This window comes from Cyclopterus lumpus, chromosome 22 (assembly GCF_009769545.1).
Source record: "Cyclopterus lumpus isolate fCycLum1 chromosome 22, fCycLum1.pri, whole genome shotgun sequence".
NCBI lineage: Eukaryota > Metazoa > Chordata > Actinopteri > Perciformes > Cyclopteridae > Cyclopterus > Cyclopterus lumpus.
Window position 1 is genome coordinate 4,768,283 of NC_046987.1, and position 18,171 is coordinate 4,786,453.

Genomic DNA, 18,171 nt, shown 5'->3' on the forward strand with positions numbered 1-18,171 from the left:
CTGAGCCAACTGGTCCTATATTGAACTTCAAGTCATGAATACAGTATATTTTTGAACTGTGTGTCTTTAATATATTGTCCTTGGCTCCTAGAGCAAATGTATTCAGGACCCCAAAGTCAAGCTATTAATAGTTTAAAGATATATGCAAGAACGTGGCTATTTTTCCTTCAGTTATTCTATCAATAAACAAGATATTGTGTTTAATTGTTCAACTGCTGACCCAAGTAAGTCAGTTGCAGAATCTGATAGACATATTAGAGGCATTTGGATTGTGATCTTCGGCTTTCTATTCATTCTTAAATCACCATAAAATGCAGCACTTCCTGAATACACTGCCAGAGTGTTTGAAACAAAGGAGCCCTGAGGAGGAATAGACAGAGTCTTGGATCTCTTTTTAGACATGATCTCAAACACATCACGGAGCACGCAAATATACATAGTGGGAAAACACACACACACTCTAGGCCCTTGGATATTTCTTCACCCTTCGCTCCAGCTCACGCTTGAAAGGTCCGGAAGTCTGTGGACGGAATGTTCGGCAGTCAGGGGCAATGTGAAATGAAGATGCTTTGACTGGACGAAGGGGGTAAAAAGCACAAGGCGTACCCAATGTCTTGTCAATTACCTGTGTACTTTCGACGTAGTGCCGGTTACACTGCAGCTATGTATGTGGCCAGCTTTGTGTGGGAGCCTTATGGAACACCACTGCAAACTGACTCATCCATCCATATCTAGCTGGTTGTATACTGTATGAAGGACACACGCAGCTCTACAGTCACCCTGATTGAGCAATTAAACCAGGTATTTCATCAGGCCTTATTAATTAGGTAATAATTAATTGGGCATGAAGAATTAGATAATTGGCATAAACCGATGGACGCATATGAATGCAGAATCTGGAGGCATCAGGAGACAATATTGGTAGCGAAAGAGTGCTAGTTATTAGCCAAACAATAAACATTCTGGTCGTAGACGTTGTCTCTCAACTTCATCTCCATTCTGACACCTCAAGGTGCTTATCGGACTGTAAAACGACGGGCTACACCAGAACCCCTGAAATATAGGCTGTTTGACCCATCCCCCTCCCACTCTGTGTTTTTTTTTAATACTACATTATCACACTTGTGACTTAAGCCTCGGTATTTGACGCCCTGGCCCTGTCTACCGACAACCGTTAGCACCTGCTGATAGTCAAACGTTCAGTGAAATATAATCGGATCAATTAAAACGCGCTAAAACTCTAGTGCGACTAAAATGCCGGCGATTTCACATTAGGTTCCAGCTAATTGCGTCACCGAGGTAGAATAACGCCACGCTTCCAGTCAGCGTGTCACAAACTCCAGATGGTTGGAGCTACCCACATCATTATGGTGGATGAAAATAAAATAAAACCCTCTCAAAGCCCGATTCTCCGTCTGCACAATCTGCGTCTAAATCACGCCTCTGGCTTGTCTTTACTGCACAATATCTCTGGCAATTTAGTGCAACCTGCTCTCCTCAGATGATTCAGCTTACATCCACTGGCACATTTGCTGTTGAATACGAATTGAGCTCATATCACTCATACCAGACTGCCAGCACACATTGTAATATCATCACGATGAAACTTCTAATTATTTTGCCATTAACCTTTACATTTTGCCAAGTCACGTATCTAAATTTCCCTTCTATATTTTTCACCTTTTTTTGGGGGGGGGAGGGTTTATTTTGTAATTCTTTATTTTCAATCTGAATGCTGCGAGCACTTCTCTGACCTTAACATTTCCATTCTAAATAGCTTTACAAATGTGTATCATGTTCTTTCTGCAGGGAATGGATAAGAAATATTGGAGATATTTAAGGAATGAGGTGCATTCAGGGACTTAACAGCCACAGCGAGCTAAATATTAGGCCTGACAAAACAGAAAAGATAAATAGACACAGTCTAATCCGATAAAGGTTAATTAGGTCGGCATGGTTAAAACTTTTTTTATTATTATAGAAAAACAATTTAATTTATTAACTGCTGGCCTCAAGGAACATCAATTAATTTGATCGTGCTTTGGGCTGTGGAGACCTCCTCCTGCGCTGGTATTCATTATTGTTTGCGGGGGGCTTTCATCAAATACCAAGCAGGATTGTGAAGCCTCGTTCAATTAATCAGCGCGTTTGCGTTTGGATGTTAGAGGAATGTGTGTGATTCGCGGGAGACAATGATAAATCAGAGGAATGAAGGGGGTTCACGGTTTTAATATGTCTGACCTTTCCCAAATTGAAGGCTTGTAAGACAGGCAGATGTCTCATTTGAGAATTGGAAATGTCAGAGATAAACAGGGAATCAAAGTGTTCGAGCAAATGTGATGGTATTGACGGAAAGTTGTGATGCAAGCCTGTGCAGACAAACGCAGACCTTCCCCTTCGGAAATATGAAGACTTGAATATCATTGTGATGGCATTTTGAGAGTAAACATCCATAAATCTTCTGGAAAAAAAAGACACTTCCTCCAACCCCAGAACTTGCCAATATCTCAATGATAGCCATCTGTTCATCCACTGGATTTGTCTCGACTTCGCCTGCCTTTGAAAACCACTGAAAGTTCTCAATAGCTTTCGTTATGATGGACATCTGTGGTCCGGCTTTAAGTTGAAACTAAAACTGTGTGGCGAAAGTTCAGCGTCTTCACAAAAAGCTACTTTGCTTCCACAAAGGATATAAACCGTGGCCTCGGTTTCATCAACTTCTCTTGTTGAAACGTGCAATTGCAATTACAGAGCCCCACTCAACCATCGCATGCCGTGACAGTCTCACAGCCTCTGCAGCCCAGTTGCTAAAGACAAAGTGCATTCTGAAAATTCAAGGCTGATTATAGTTTTAAAATGTCTTGTGGAGAAAAAAAACTGAACATTGTGTCTTTTCCACGTTGGTTGCACGGGATACAAAGAAAGTTAGTGCCGATGCTTTATACTACCAAAAAAACAAAAAGTGGCAGTTAAAAATCATCAATTTGTCTGAGCAGCCTTCAGAATTACTAACTCCAGTTTTTACCCATGCTTAATAGATAGCCTTTAGGCCTGGTCTGATCAATCAGACTTGTACAGACTTACCAACAAGGAAAGACGGATAAAAGTCTGCATCAATGTCTTAGAGCCTGAAAAGGTAGCAGGAAGACGAGCTCACAGCAGGTTGATGTAATCCTGGAGAGGCAGGCCCTTTCAGGTAGTCCTTTCTTATCCAGCAGACACAGACGATTCTGTACAAAGCGCGTGTGGGTAAAATGTGATTGAACAGACAGATTACTTTGGTTATCACCCAGAGAAGCGTCAGGTCTCGGCCACGATGTGCTGCTTCCCGTTTTCCTCTGCGATAAATCGCAGCCTTTTGTCAACATTTACCCCGTTGCCCAAGAATCATGTTAGAAATCCTGCAATTTCATTACAGAAACATGCACTTTTCCTAAATAAGCGCGATGCCTGAGATCGTAGATTAATCATACGCGGGGGGGGGGGGAAAAAACAAACAGTTTATCAGTTTACAGCTGCAGGAGGTAGTAACTTTGGACGTGCCGGCAGCTCTGAATAGCGGCGAGAGATAACCGTTGTCACAACTTAAGACAGTCTGAGCGTCTGCACCCGCAAATAATGCAACGTGACATCAGTGGATTGCACACATCACACTCGGGTTAACCGAGCTGCGGTAAGTGTTAGTAGAGGAACAGAGAAAGGCAGGCCCCCCATCCCCCCCACACTCTCCTCTGTTTGTTGGAAGATTATGCCGCTGAACACAGCTGACAACTGCAAAATGCAGTGAGGCAAAGAGGGCTGAGCTCGGACGGGACGGTCTCCGTTCGGAGGACCGGGGGCCGTCCTCACTGCCGCAGCCTCATTTTGTGATTTTTGGACACCGTGGATGAGGGTTTTTGTTGAACATGGATTGACACTCTGTCACTTAATTTGGGTCCACAGTATGACATCTTCACATGAACACCTGCACTGTTGGATGGACGGTTTGTTAGTTCCAAGGGAAGAAGAAGCCATCGCGAGTGACGTACCCGACACTCTGTCAAACAGAAGGCAGCACAGCTGTGCAGTCATGTTCACGCGAAGGTTAACCTTGTACAACGACGTCCCGCTCGCAAAGCACACCTTGTTTTTGACACCTCACCACCTCTCCCTGTGTTTATTTTTCTTTCACACGTGGGACGTTTCAATGCCTCGTGAGTGTTTATTACAAATCTGGCAACTATATAGTTCTGGCTCTGCAACCAAAACTACTAAAAAACGTGTTTATGTGTCAGAAATTGTTATACCTACGATCCGGTTAAGGTTAGGGACCTATTGTGGTAATGAAGGATCACCCGCTGTTTGTAGAAGCATTGAAACATCACACTACTTCCATCTTTGCTTCTCACAAATGAACAATGAACACAAGATGGGGATTCTTATCTGAAATGTATAATGTTGTTTCAGGCATTTGAACCAATGAGAAGATCAGAGGATGGAGACCTCTCTCAAGTCAGCTAAAAGTCTATAATTCTCAGAATCCATCAGCTTTTGATCTGATGATGATTTAGGGAAGAAGCCATTATTTCAGTGGTTCCGTTGCAACCAATATACCCGGATAACTGATATCCGATCCAAGACTTTGACTATTGTGTCAAAGTTTTCTTGAACAATGACCGGCACAGAAGAGGAAGTTACTTTTTGTAGGTGTTTTAGGTCCAGAAGACCTTTCGGATAATCTCTAGAAACCATAGATACTATACATACAAATAAGTAAAAAAGCTGATGAAAAGCTAATTCAACTTGAGGTGCAATATGGTTCACGGATTGCATTTCTGCGAATGTGTTCCACCTCTTTAGCTCCCGACGCGGACGGTTTACCTGCCTTCAACCATAGCCGACTGTCACGTCATTGGTCATTACAACACAGACTACAAACAGAAACCAGAGCAATTCCTGTCCTGACCTTTTGCATTCGAATTCTGTATTTGTATGCAAATATATTATTCCTCGGACTCTTAGAAGTTCAAAATGTCCGTAATAAAGCACAGTATTACTTAGAAGAAGGCGAATAAGCATGGTGCAGAACCTGCCTATTGTCCTACTGTGTGGGATTCTTCACATTGGTTCAGACTCACTGGAAGTCCAAGTGGAATCTGGTCTTTTCCTGCTGATAGGAAATCAGTTCCATAAATACATGTTGCCTTTCAGGAAATGGACAACGAACAATTGATGAGTGTAACGTTTCTCCATGTGACTGAGTATTCATTCAACATGAATGTATATTGTGTGGAGACTGACATGTGAAACAGTGCACAAAGCCCCTCTTAATGGCGCGATATCATTCCACTTTTTTTTTCCTGCAGGGCACACATTAAAAAACCATTATTAACTTAAATATGCGCAATATGTTAAAATTACTGCAGGGTTTATTTCAAAGTGTGTATGGCATTAAATAGAGCAGACAATTTGAGGGCTGCTTTTGCCGATTAGTTGAAACTTCGAAGCTTCATAATGTTGACATTTGAATCCAAAATCGACATTTGAACGCTGCGCAGCTTCTATTTTTGGATGTCTATTATATTTGAACCTGGTACTTTCACTAATCCTATTCATATTATTATTAGTAGTAGTAATTGTAAACATTTGATTCCAGCAGTGGCTGTATTGGATTGTTATCCGACCTGTGTGATCCAAACATACCAGTTACTCCAGCATTATGCATTATGTTTTTATCTTACAAAATATTCTTCTTCAATCCATATTTGTTGTTTTTTAGCCTTTCAAAAAGAACACTCTCTGCAGCAAATGTCTTGCTTTCCCAATTTGCCAAATATATATTATAATATATATATATATTTATATATATATTATTTATATAGCGATGTGTAAAGGGAATGAATGATGACACTGATTGGTTTGAATAATATTAATAAGCCCAAAACACACTTTGGATCAATTGCACCTTACTTTTAACTCGCCAAAGTGGAGTTAAACAGGCCGCTAATGCACTGTGCCATGCACTTTAGACCATGCAATGTAGATAGTTTCAATAAGGCCCATGGACGCTGATGGAACCCAAATCTAATTATTATTATTATACTCGTTGAAGAAGACAACGTCTCTGCCTTTTGAAAAAGAGAAGAAAAAGCTTGAATCTATTATTTTACTTCGGAGTACCTTAAAGCAATAAGCCATTGGTACAATACATAAATATGTTTACTCTTTCCTTTATTGCCATTTGATTGATGAGAGAGCCGCTGATACAACCAAGTGATCCCACCAGTTGCCAGTTCTTAAAAGCTTTTATATTTGCTCTTCCGAACACCCAATGTGGTACTTTCTCTGAAAGAACTGATGTCCTTTTACATTCACAGAAGCAACAACAGCACATTTGATTTTATGAGTGCACGGAAGCAGAAGTAATGTAACAATTTGCAGTCAGCACTGAATGCCTATTACACACAGTCTCTAAACAATAATGTAGAAAACATTGAAGCAATTGATGCACATAAACACATCTGAGTTCCTCCTGAGTTTGTTCGCATGCATATTCGACGAGTAAACAACTGTGTTCACGGTGAAAAGTCTCAAATGAGCTTGTTTCATTCGGTAGTTACTGAAGTGTCAAACAACTAATTACAACAATTCCTGGACAAACGTTAGCTGCAGTCATTGGACTTTGTTTACACGCAAATGAATACTTGTGTTCAATGAGAGATGCTTCTCCTCAGAGGTTCACCTGTTGCCACACAGTGAGACACACCAGGCGTTGCATTGCTCCACACGTTGTTGACAATGAGAACTCCGCAGTAGTATTCTTTGAAACAACGGGGTCACTGAGTTGAGTGGGCCACTCATTTCACACATTTCTGACAGCGGATATGACAATTGTGAATTTTCTATTTGTAGCTAGCTGTCCAGGGCTGACTTGTTAAAAAAAAAGAAAGTTTCACTTGATGATAATGTGGACAATCCCTGAAAAAGTAACTTTTGTTATTTTGTTCGAACCTGTTTGGATCCCTATCTTGCTAAAGATGACGTACTCGGGTATGATGTAGACTTTATTGTTCATATGTTCACTTTCAAACGAAAAGAAGCCCTTTAGGATGAGGACGAGCTCACACGATTGAACATTCTCCAGTCTCTGTTTGACTGTCAAGTGATTTTTTTATATAGCTGTTGGCGGTATTGTCTGTTGATAATCTAAAATTCTCTTTGTAAAAACCTTTGACTCGCTTATGTTAGAAAAATAACCCTGAACCTGGCTTTATCCACTGTTCAAATGTCTGTTCTGGAAATGTATGCAAATTAGCACATATTTAATAAAACAATCCCTTAGTTACATATCTAAACACAACATTTCAGAAAAATTAAGGCGTCTAAATGTATTTAATTAAGTGGAAAAGTTTCATGGTGATATATATATATATATATATATATATATATATATATATATATAGATATTAAATACAATATGTACCCTATTGAAAGGTGATTACATTAAAGACGGTATCTGGTGCTGTTTGTAGTGGCGATATCTGGTTGGACGTTTGTGGGAGGAGTTTAGCGAAGCATTACCATGTTCAGTAGACACAGCAGCAGGCCTACTTATGCCACATGGAAATGCAAAGTCATGTGACTGTATTTTCCCACAGAGGACATGGAGGCGCGCACCGCAATCACTAAAGAAGCCAGAGGGGGGGGGGGGTTGCATCCATTCTAATAGGTTAATAAGGAATTTCACAGTTCTGTATGCCATTGCCGATGCGCTGTGGAGCTGACCGTGTGCCTGTTGGTATCTTTTGTCCCTTTCCGTTGAATCGTAGATGGTGTTGTAGTGCTCGGTGACGTTAAACATCCTCCGTGGTTCTCGTCTCTTCTATTCCTCAAAAGGTCACCCCTGTCTCTCCTCAGACCGGCTTCCTCCGCCCGGCAACTTCCCCGCATATGACACACGCCTTAATGAAAAACCGAGATCAGAAATTACACTGGGCTTTTCAACCACATTCAGCCGCCACTGTGTGCATTCAATTTGTATATTTTCCCCCAGTTTTTTTTTTTTTTCCAAAAGCTCAGACACCATAATTGTCTCTTTTCAGGGGGCGAGGAAGATCAAAAGAGAGTAATAATAAAAAAAAATAAAAAAAGTGGCTTCTGTGGGTTTGCAAGGCTTTTCAGATGCTGTTTCTAGACGCTGTCCATTAAAATGAGTCCATGAGAGGAACTGTCTGTCTTCACGGACAGCTCTCACCTAGTGGCCTTGTGGGGATTAGCTCCAGGCTGTGTTGAGGGTCCGAAAAAGTATGCATTTATTATGCAATTATTCGGTTAGAAAAAAAGTATTTCAACAGTATTTCTCACGGTTTGCTGCATTGTTGATTGAATTAAAATATGATGGGCTGCTCAGAATGTGGCAGCTGAGAAAAAAAGGTCTATTTGTGGAATTTGTTTGATGGGTTCACTTTTGTGGTGGAAATCGTGATAACCAAAAAAGACATTTACGTTGTTATTTTTCTGAAATGTCAATTCCTCCAGTTATTTGTTTTATTTTATAATTTCCACACCCGTCATTTCATTCTAATTAACTCTGCAACACGCAGTTCAGATGCAGTGGCCCGTCATGATATAATTACAAACTGTGATCAAGAAGGAGAGGGGTTATTTATACATTGTTCCTCTCGTAATTGGGAGTTATTGAAAAGTGTAGTGTACACGTGAAGGGGTATTACAAGGTAGTTGAAGATAAGGAGTTGCGACCGGCATCTCACACACTTATGTATAATTATGATTAATGGCACAGACATTTAGTCCCTCCCCATGGTTCTAGTGAGAACCACGCAGACGAGAAGACGGCGCTTCTATTAATAAAATGAAAAAAATTCATTGAAATTGATTTTTAGGTTTCGACTTTATTAGGAATTAATGATACAAATGTCTGGGGGAATTAAAAGCTTGTTGGATGAAGCCAAGTGTGGCCACCCCCTCAGAGGAGTCAGCTAGGTGCGAGCTTCTGTTCAGGCTTTCACAGAAGTGTGCCGATTTTTATTCAGTCAAGTCTGACGCGGCTTATCTTTCGCCACAACAGTACAGACACGATGGGGAAAGGGAACCAATAAGACGAAAAGGATAAAGACAATACAGAAACTTACAAACCGGAACTAGAATCCTACACTGTTTTCACATTTACATTGCCAAGATGGTGCAGCATTCCAAAGGAGAACAACATACATGGCTTACTGCCTATGCACGTGCCCCCCTTATCTAGTTTCCACTGCATGCAAAGCAGCAAGCTGTATCTGTAATAACAGCTTATAAGCGCGTGCGTCATTGAAAATATCTTCTTAGCTGTTGAATCCCGGGCTTCATTCAGAGGGTCCTCGTGTGATTTCTCACACCTTCTTTGCATTGCAAAATACATGCATATGAATGTTATAATGGAGAATATTAATGTGAGAAAAATCCTCAAGGAGCATAATCAGGCCAGCTCATCAAGTAAGCCGCCACGGTCCAAGGATCACGGTGGAATTGTATCTGACCTGTGTTAATAGAGTTAAAACACACACACACACACACACACACACACACACACACACACAATCTCTGTATGGGGAGATTGTCTTGTCCTAATGTTTAAAATGTTATTGTTGTAATGATTGCATTTAGGCATCAAATCAATAAAATCATCATGCATCTTCCTTACATATGTCTCACAGCGTTAATCATCCATAGGAAGCTCCGAGCTTCAGGTTTTTAATTGCACTTTTAACTGACTTGTAATAGTTATCCCTCCATCTTTACAACACCGACTCCATTTTGTTCAGGTTTGAGTCTAATTTAGTAAGTTGAATGGCTTCATAATCACGATTACGGACACCACAATAGTAGAGAAATCCTCGGATGTATATTACATAACCATTCACCAGGAGATAATCTCTATACAACAGATTCTGCATTCTTATAGAATCTATAAGCAACGGTACAAGATTTTGATTTCTGAAGCGCTCCGGTTTCTGTTTGTAGTTTAAGTAGTATTGACCAACCATGTTTGAACCGGCATTGGTGAAATGCAGCTAAACAGTGCATGTGGAGAGCAACAGAGGCAGAGCGCTTTAGCCAAAATACAATGTTAAATGGTAAATGGTCCTGTATTTATATGACACTTTTCTAGTTGTCCGACCATTCAAAGCGCTTCAACACTACTTGTCATCATTCACACCCATTCATACACTAATGATAGGGGCTGATTTAGCTGCTTATTGGTTTAAAATTCATCTCCCTTTGAAAACTCCAGTCTTGCATCTCAAGTTGCTGATCGGATAAACAACAAGCTGCGCCACCATTAAAAAAAAAGACATCTGTAATATAGCCCCTCGCTTAGCTAAGCTAGAGGCCATCCGCCGTCAGACTGATAGTCGAAAGGTTTCGATGTTGAACTGAAAAGGTCATGGCTTTGAAATTATTGGTCCTTGGGGCTTTAAAAACACTGGCTGGTCCTCTGATTCAGAGTCACTTTGACTATGCCTGTTGTGATTGGTTCGATGGTTTTCCGAAAGCAACACAACTTTTTTTCGTCACAGAATTAGTTTGTCAGTGTTGTTCTGAGGCTATCGTGCCAACTAACTTGGATTCTTCTCATTTTGAAAGAGGGTTCAAGACATGATTCAATTATGTATGGTACTAAAGATTGTTCCAGAGATGTACCCAAATATCTTATTTTTTAAATATCTTTTGAATATATAATGTTGTCTGACATAGGTAACCAAAATCAGAGATCATTATCTCAAACTGATCCTTGTTTTCTTTTCTTTCTGCAGGTCCCCTTTATATGAACTAACATGGACAAAGTGGTCATCAGTCTCCTGCTTCTGGGAACCGCAGTTACGATGGTCCATGCATGTCCCAAATACTGTGTCTGCCAGAACCTCTCAGAGTCTCTGGGGACTCTGTGCCCCTCCAAAGGCCTGCTCTTTGTCCCACTGGACATCGACCGGCGAACTGTGGAGCTCCGGCTGGGCGGCAACTTCATCATAAAGGTCACAACTCAGGACTTTGCCAACATGTCAGGTCTGGTTGATCTCACCTTGTCCCGAAACACCATCAACGCCATCCAGCCTTTCTCTTTCCTCGACCTCGAGACCCTGAGATCCCTGCATCTCGATAGTAACCGGTTGACTCAGCTGGGGCCAGACGACCTCCGAGGGCTGGTCAACCTGCAGCACCTGATCCTCAACAACAATCAGCTGAATCAGATCTTCGACACAGCCTTTGACGACTTTTTTGCGACACTGGAGGATCTGGATTTGTCGTATAACAACTTGCGCAGTGTGCCTTGGGAAGCCATCAGCAAGATGGTCAACCTCCATCAAATGAGTCTGGATCATAACCTCATCGCCTTCATTTCCGAGGGGACTTTTACAGATCTGGATAAACTGGCCCGCTTGGACCTCACGTCCAACCGTCTCCAGAAGCTCCCTCCGGACCCGATCTTTGGGCGCTCCCAGAGCAACGCAGTGATGAGCACTCCTTATGCACCTCCGCTCTCTCTTAGCTTTGGTGGAAACCCATTGCACTGCAACTGTGAGGTGCTTTGGCTTCGGAGGCTGGAGCGTGAGGATGATATGGAAACCTGCGCCTCTCCTGCTAGTCTAAAGGGGCGCTACTTTTGGTCTGTCCGTGAGGAGGAGTTTATTTGCGAGCCCCCTCTCATCACGCAACATACACACAAGTTACTTGTGCTGGAAGGCCAAACGGCTAGCCTACGCTGCAAAGCAGTCGGGGATCCGATGCCAAGTGTGCATTGGGTTGCTCCTGATGACCGTTTGATCAGCAACTCCTCCAGAGCAACGGTTTATGAAAATGGCACCTTGGATATCACAATCACCACGCCAAAGGATTACGGGACCTTTACTTGCATAGCTGCCAATGCTGCTGGGGAATCTACGGCCTCCATTGAGCTGTCAATCATTCAACTCCCCCATCTAAGTAATGGTACAAACCGTACCACGCAGTCCAAGTCGGGGCTTTCAGACATAACTAGCTCTACCAAGATCAGTAAAGGGGAGCCTAAACCTCTACCAGAGAAGGTGGTGTCTGTATCAGAAGTGACTGCCGTCTCGGTTGTGGTCAAGTGGACTGTTAGCAAATCAACTCCAAAGGTCAAAATGTATCAGCTGCAGTACAACTGTTCCGAGGATGAAGTCCTCATTTACAGGTAAGAATTATTAATGCAATTCGATTACATTCAAGTACGAGCTGAGACATTTCAAATCAAAGTGGTAAATAAAGCCAGAGGTAACATTTAACTTCAAAACACTGGCTGCTCAGCTTCTTTAGTCAATTTGTAATTGTTTGCTGGGTGAGTCACTTGAGAGAGTCAATTTATCTGAAGTGTTACTCGGAGATCAACATTCATTTTTCCTTAATCCTTCTTGAGATTTTCCTTTTTACCTTTTTATATCGACAATAGCGAGTGCACATTTTTTTAAGAACTGAAAATGAAATCCTTGCCCTGAGCCATTAATTAGAAATCCAAAAAGAAAAAGGATTATAGAGCTTCATTTTAATATATCCTTCCTAAGCTGCTCAAGTCTATAAAGTGTGAGCTTGGAGACTGCAGCTGGAGATCTTTGGGCTCTGTGAAATCAATTTCCTATGTCAAATGAGACAGTTAAAGTAGTTGCATTCGACCAAGATAATTGCACTGGAAATATATAAAAGAGCCTCGTCGTTTAACATTATATCAATCTGGAGAAGCCATTAAAAAAGGCCAAAGGGCTAGCAAATAAATGGATGCATTTCTATAAGTCTTGTGAATCTATATCATTCACTTTATTACATCTTACAACTCATAGACATTTCTCCGTATTTGCCAATGACTATACCCTAAGCATGCTCAAAATGGTATTCACGGCATCAGAATAGCGTGGAAATTGGTAAACCTGTTGTATAGCAGTTCCAGCAATTTTGTGTCCGCTTCATGCTTCCTCCAACACTGACAATTGTTGCCGAATCCCTTTAGCAACGCATCATCCAAAAACTGATTCTGTGCCACAGTCCTACACAATTTACCTGTATTATGCATTCCAGAAATGAGCGGTTAAATTAAAGATAATTGACAGAATAAGGGAAGTTGGGTTATTAGCTGGGAATATGATATTAGAGCAGCACGCAATATTGAAGAAAGATATTGCTTTGTTCAAACACTGTGAATGCAATAAATAATAAGGTGTTTATCTGATTTCCTTGCGTGCACACGGCTCGCTGTGTCAGATTGTCATGCTAGAAAAAAAGAGAACAATATGAAATTGCAGTACCTTTTCTTTCCCGGTTATGGAAATGTCTGATGACTCATCTGCAGGATTGCAAACCAAAGACTGATGTATAAATCCCCCCCCCCCCCCCATCTATTGATTTGCAGCAGCATAATTATAAGTGGTTATTTTAATGTTCTTGTTAGCCCAGACTCATTACTTCAAACTTCCAAATAGCCCTCATTATGTGATTTGATGCTTAACAATGTTTTGTACTTCATAATCGGTGCACACGGTATGTAATTTATGTACAGCCGAAAAACGACCAAAAGCAATGTGGTAAATATGATATAATAATGGCTGTGCAGTCCCTTTTGCATGTCAGAAGAAGAATTAGGAGCTGGAAGGGAAAGATGACGTCACAGAGAAAGCCAACTACTGTTTTTGAATTAATATTACCGTGACTTCATTGCTCACACGTGCACACCTACTGAGCTCCTCTAGTTGGCTGACAGTGTCCCAGGGCTCAAGCAATGGCATGATTAAAAATCAATCAGAGCCACGTGGGGGAGGAGAATTATTGCATGAGTTCTCTCAAACATGTGAGCCAACGCAGCCTCTTCTTAGTTCTGGAAGACGGCAATTAAGGGTGAATAATAGGCCGCAGCCCCACTAACGTCTGGTCGATTCAGAGCGTTATGATTCATATTTTCCAGGTAGACAATGGCCCTGAAAGACTCTGTTTCCATTCTCCTACAGTTACACAGTCTTTCTACATACAGTTTGAATTTCATGATTTAATCATTAATGTTATTTACGTTTATTTTAGACAGAAAGAAAAAGTTACATGTGTGCTCATTTGTAAGTAATTAAAACAATCCACATTTCAAAACCGGTTCTCTATTCATTTGTAAAGACGTGCCAGTCACAGCTTTTCTTTTTGTGGAGATATTTGAGAGTGAAAGCCCTGTGTTAACAAATGAAGCTATTCTGTCCACAGAAAGATGACAGAGAGCCTTCATTTTGCAAAAGAAACTGGAAGTGTTGAGTTAGAAATGTTAAAGAATTGAACATTTGCGTGGTAAAAATAGGCCACCCCTGTGCCGCGCTGCTCACATAGGCGGTGTGGCTGCTATTACCCGTTAACATGGGCACCAAACACACTTACACACCGCACTGCAACCATAGAGGCCACTTGTAGACCTCAGTCAATAGTGCTAATTCAACACAAAGATTAGCAGTTTCCATGTTAGGTCAGGTGGTTGATTAACACATTTATATTTAAAATGTAAAGAAAACTGCATCTCTACTAGGATGAGGCTCTTTTCCTCAGAAGGTTTGGTCAAGTTTGCAGTACGTACAATCAAAGGATAACTGATGCAGATACATCTCTGTTGGAAGAAAAGAAAGTTGATACTGGACGATTTTGAAAAAACCCAGAACACGTTCAACACTAACATCTTGAAAATATCTGTGTATGTCAATTACAGTATGGTAAGGGGAAAACAAATTATGTCAAATAAGCTATTGCTTAGGTATGTCTAGGGTTAGGCCAGTAAAACACTCACATGCTCAAACCGCAACGCTTGACACATAATCAGGCCGTATTATGCTTTAATTATTTTGCCCACAATAACTGTTCATATTCTTGCAATTGCCTTGCAATTGCCGTGTTTACATGCATTCATTTCTACAGAGCGGTTATCGCCGTGAACAGAACGCCTGCAGCATAATTTACTATTAGTGTGTTACTGAAAAGGAGAATACAACCGAGACATTCTTCAACTTCCTTAATCTCCACTCTCAATAATCTCTACCGGCATTAAAAAACTTTGAGGCGTAAACTTTAACAGCACATGCTGACCATTTGCAATTCTTTGGATCCCCTCGAGTCTAGCTGCCGTAGCCCAACGTGAAGGCGTTAGTCGGCTACGGTTTAGGCTGTAGCGTGGAGCCGCAGAAGTATAGATTCTGATTAAGGTTGGAGAAGGCTAGGGACGGTGAGGCAATTTGTTAAATTAGATAAAGGAGTCATGCCGACCACACCACACATATTCAACTCTTTTAGCTACTAGCAGATAGAGTTGGAATGTCAGGTTAACAAGGGGAATGCATTTTGGTCATTTTGCTGACAAGTGGATGGAAACCTCCCCCTACTGGTCATAGGTCTGTGAAAGAACAAAAGTCAAACTTGCTCCAGAACAAACACCCATCAACCACACGAGCTCACTACCTCAACACATTATTGCTGCTGTGGCAAAAAACATAGAAAAAACATAATCATTGCATGTGTCTAATATGTATGCATGTCCTAGATCAATGGGGCTGTGTATACAGTATGCCGGCAAAGCGGTTGCAAACATCTCAATGATGTTTCATCCTGATTTAACGAGATGTGGTCAGGAGAGACGGTTGCGCTTGCAGCCCGGTGATTGAATTCCATCAAAGCACCACATTTACAAACGCACCAGCGACACGTTTCAAACTGTAAGGGCAGTCTCCATAGGCCGTTGAGTTTGTTTTATGAAAGCTTCCATCAACGCACACAGCACCACGGTTCCTGCAGCATTCCATTGATTGGCAATCCATCTTGGATAATTAACCCACTGCTGATTGACTGTTATTTCCCTCAAAAGCAGTGAGGCTTAGTTAATCAGTCATTCAAACATCTGGAATAATAACAGAGTTGAAACTACTGAATGCTTGTTAAATGGCACTTAAAAAGAAAATTACATTCAGTCAAGACAATATTCAAAAAGTGTCCATTGAATACTTATGTCATTGCTATTGCTTCATGCATGTCAAATGGAATATGCTGGGACCAATGAAGTCATCTTTCTGAATTACTCTGTGCATATAAATAGCTACTTAGCATGCTTCATTTTGGCAATTTATTTGATCTGCCCCAGCATAACAGACTAAGCCAATGTTGTTTTTAACACAAAAGTTCTGAGGGCGCTTTCACAAGCCATAGTTTTTTTGGGCTAATGCGAATCGGAGCGAATTGGATACTTTCGGTTTATGCATTTAGTCTGGTTCGGTTTCACAGTGCACAAATGCAAGTGGACCAAATAAAAAAATATATACATACGCATTTGCTGAGGGGGGGTGTTCAAAGGATCGAATTAATCGTTTTTCTCTCATGAGCTGCCAATTTTATGCAGGGAAGTGTAGACTTTGAAGTTCACTATGTTCACATTGATTCAACACTGATCTACTGTAAGCACAAATCCCTTCTTTTCTACTTTATCTGGAATTACTTCATAATAGTCACTATTTGTGTAGACTATTTAGCATATTCTCTCTTCAGCCTAGATGTCCTCAGTCCTCTCCCTGTTGATATGCTGTATCCATCTCAACAAAGGGCCTGCACAGGCAGCCTGCGTGTCCCGTATACTTCCTGCAATTGGGGTGAATTATATTCTCTCTGCAATCAAACCACACTAGGGTTTGCTTGAAACCTGCTTGTGAGAGTTGGTCTCAGACCAATTGTATTGGTCTGCACTGGACTACAATAACTATGTTCACAACTGCCCGAACAAACCGCACCAGTGGTTTAATCAGACCAGAGTTAGTTAAAAACAGACTAAATATAGGCTTGTGAAAGCGCCCTAACTTTGTCTAGACTGTCTATTGCAAGAGGTCTTTATTTCTAATGCTGTTTCTTTCTGTCTTTCCGTATCTTCTCAGGATGATTTCCATGACTAACAGAGCCTTCGTAGTGACAAATCTTGTCCCAGGGATGCAGTATGACCTGTGTGTCTTGGCCATCTGGGATGACACCGCCACCACCCTCACTGCCACCAACATTGTCGGCTGTGTCCAGTTCATCACCGGGGAGGACTACCCACAGTGCCAGTCCATCCACAGTGGCTTCCTGGGTGGCACCATGATTCTGGTCATCGGTGGCATCATTGTGGCCACGCTGCTGGTGTTCATCATCATCCTCATGGTGCGGTACAAGGTGACCAGTGGCATACAGGCTAATAAATTACCCAATGTGAGCAACACGTACTCTCAAACCAACGGCGGGTTGAACAGGTTCAATGGTGCGCCGCCACAGGTCAAATCCACAGTGGTGGTCATGCGTGAGGAAATGGTAGAGTTCAAGTGTGGATCCCTCCAGAGCAGTCTGTCCTCGTCCTCATCCTCCTCCAACTCATTAGACAGCCAAACAGGAAAGAAAGCTGGCGACCGCTACAGTATGCATGGCAGCGAATGCAGCACCCTGCCCAGCAGCAAGTTCAGGAGGCACAGGCACGGCGCCAATGCACGGCCAAACCTGGACCACCTTTTAGGGGCCTTCACCTCACTGGAGCTGCGAGGGGTAGCGAGGGACCACCATGGGGCTTCCGGAACTGCTACCACTTCCAATGCTGTGATGACGGTGGCTGTGGTACCCCCATCCGATAAAGAACCCCTGCTCGGAAGAGCCGAGTCCACCACCATGCTGGGACGTCTATTAGGGATGCCCCAGGAGGGTAAGCCCAAGAGGAGTCACTCGTTTGACATGGGTCATGTGGGGGCTGCGCAGTGTCGCGGCAGCTACCCTCGCAGGATCAGCAACATCTGGACTAAGCGCAGCCTGTCCGTTAACGGCATGCTTCTGCAGTACGATGACAGCGAGGACGAGAAGCCCCCTTTTGAGAGCTCTGAGTGGGTGATGGAAAGCACTGTTTGAGTGGGTCTAACTGTGAGGTCCACGACTAACAGATCCATAACAGGAGCTGAAGTAACACGAGTGTAGAGGCAGGGTGTTCCAGAAGGAATCTGCCTTTTGGGTATTGCATGAAGTTCATCCATGTGAATACTGTCTAAGTAATTATATGAGGAAAAAGACACTCAAATCGATAGAGTTCTGGCCATGATCTCTAATCTCTGACAGTGTCTGACTGTATTTGAAATATTGTTCCCATCTCAAAACCAACACCGAACCTTG

General features: G+C 42.0%; 1 protein-coding gene across 1 annotated transcript; it reads left to right on the top strand.

The window, feature by feature from the left end:
* The first annotated feature begins 10,817 nt into the window (after positions 1-10,817).
* On the top strand, positions 10,818-17,913 carry LOC117725168 (leucine-rich repeat and fibronectin type-III domain-containing protein 2). Its single transcript, XM_034525179.1, has 2 exons — positions 10,818-12,193; positions 16,923-17,913. Exons 1-2 carry the CDS (start codon positions 10,818-10,820, stop codon positions 17,911-17,913), a joined length of 2,367 nt encoding a protein of 788 aa, XP_034381070.1.
* Positions 17,914-18,171: the final 258 nt, after the last annotated feature.

Bases quoted from the DNA above. Each gene is read 5' to 3' on its own strand.
- LOC117725168 (XM_034525179.1), top strand. From the start codon at position 10,818: ATGGACAAAGTGGTCATCAGTCTCCTGCTTCTGGGAACCGCAGTTACG. The intron at 12,194-16,922 runs GTAAGAATTATT...GTATCTTCTCAG, and splicing joins GATGAAGTCCTCATTTACAG to GATGATTTCCATGACTAACA.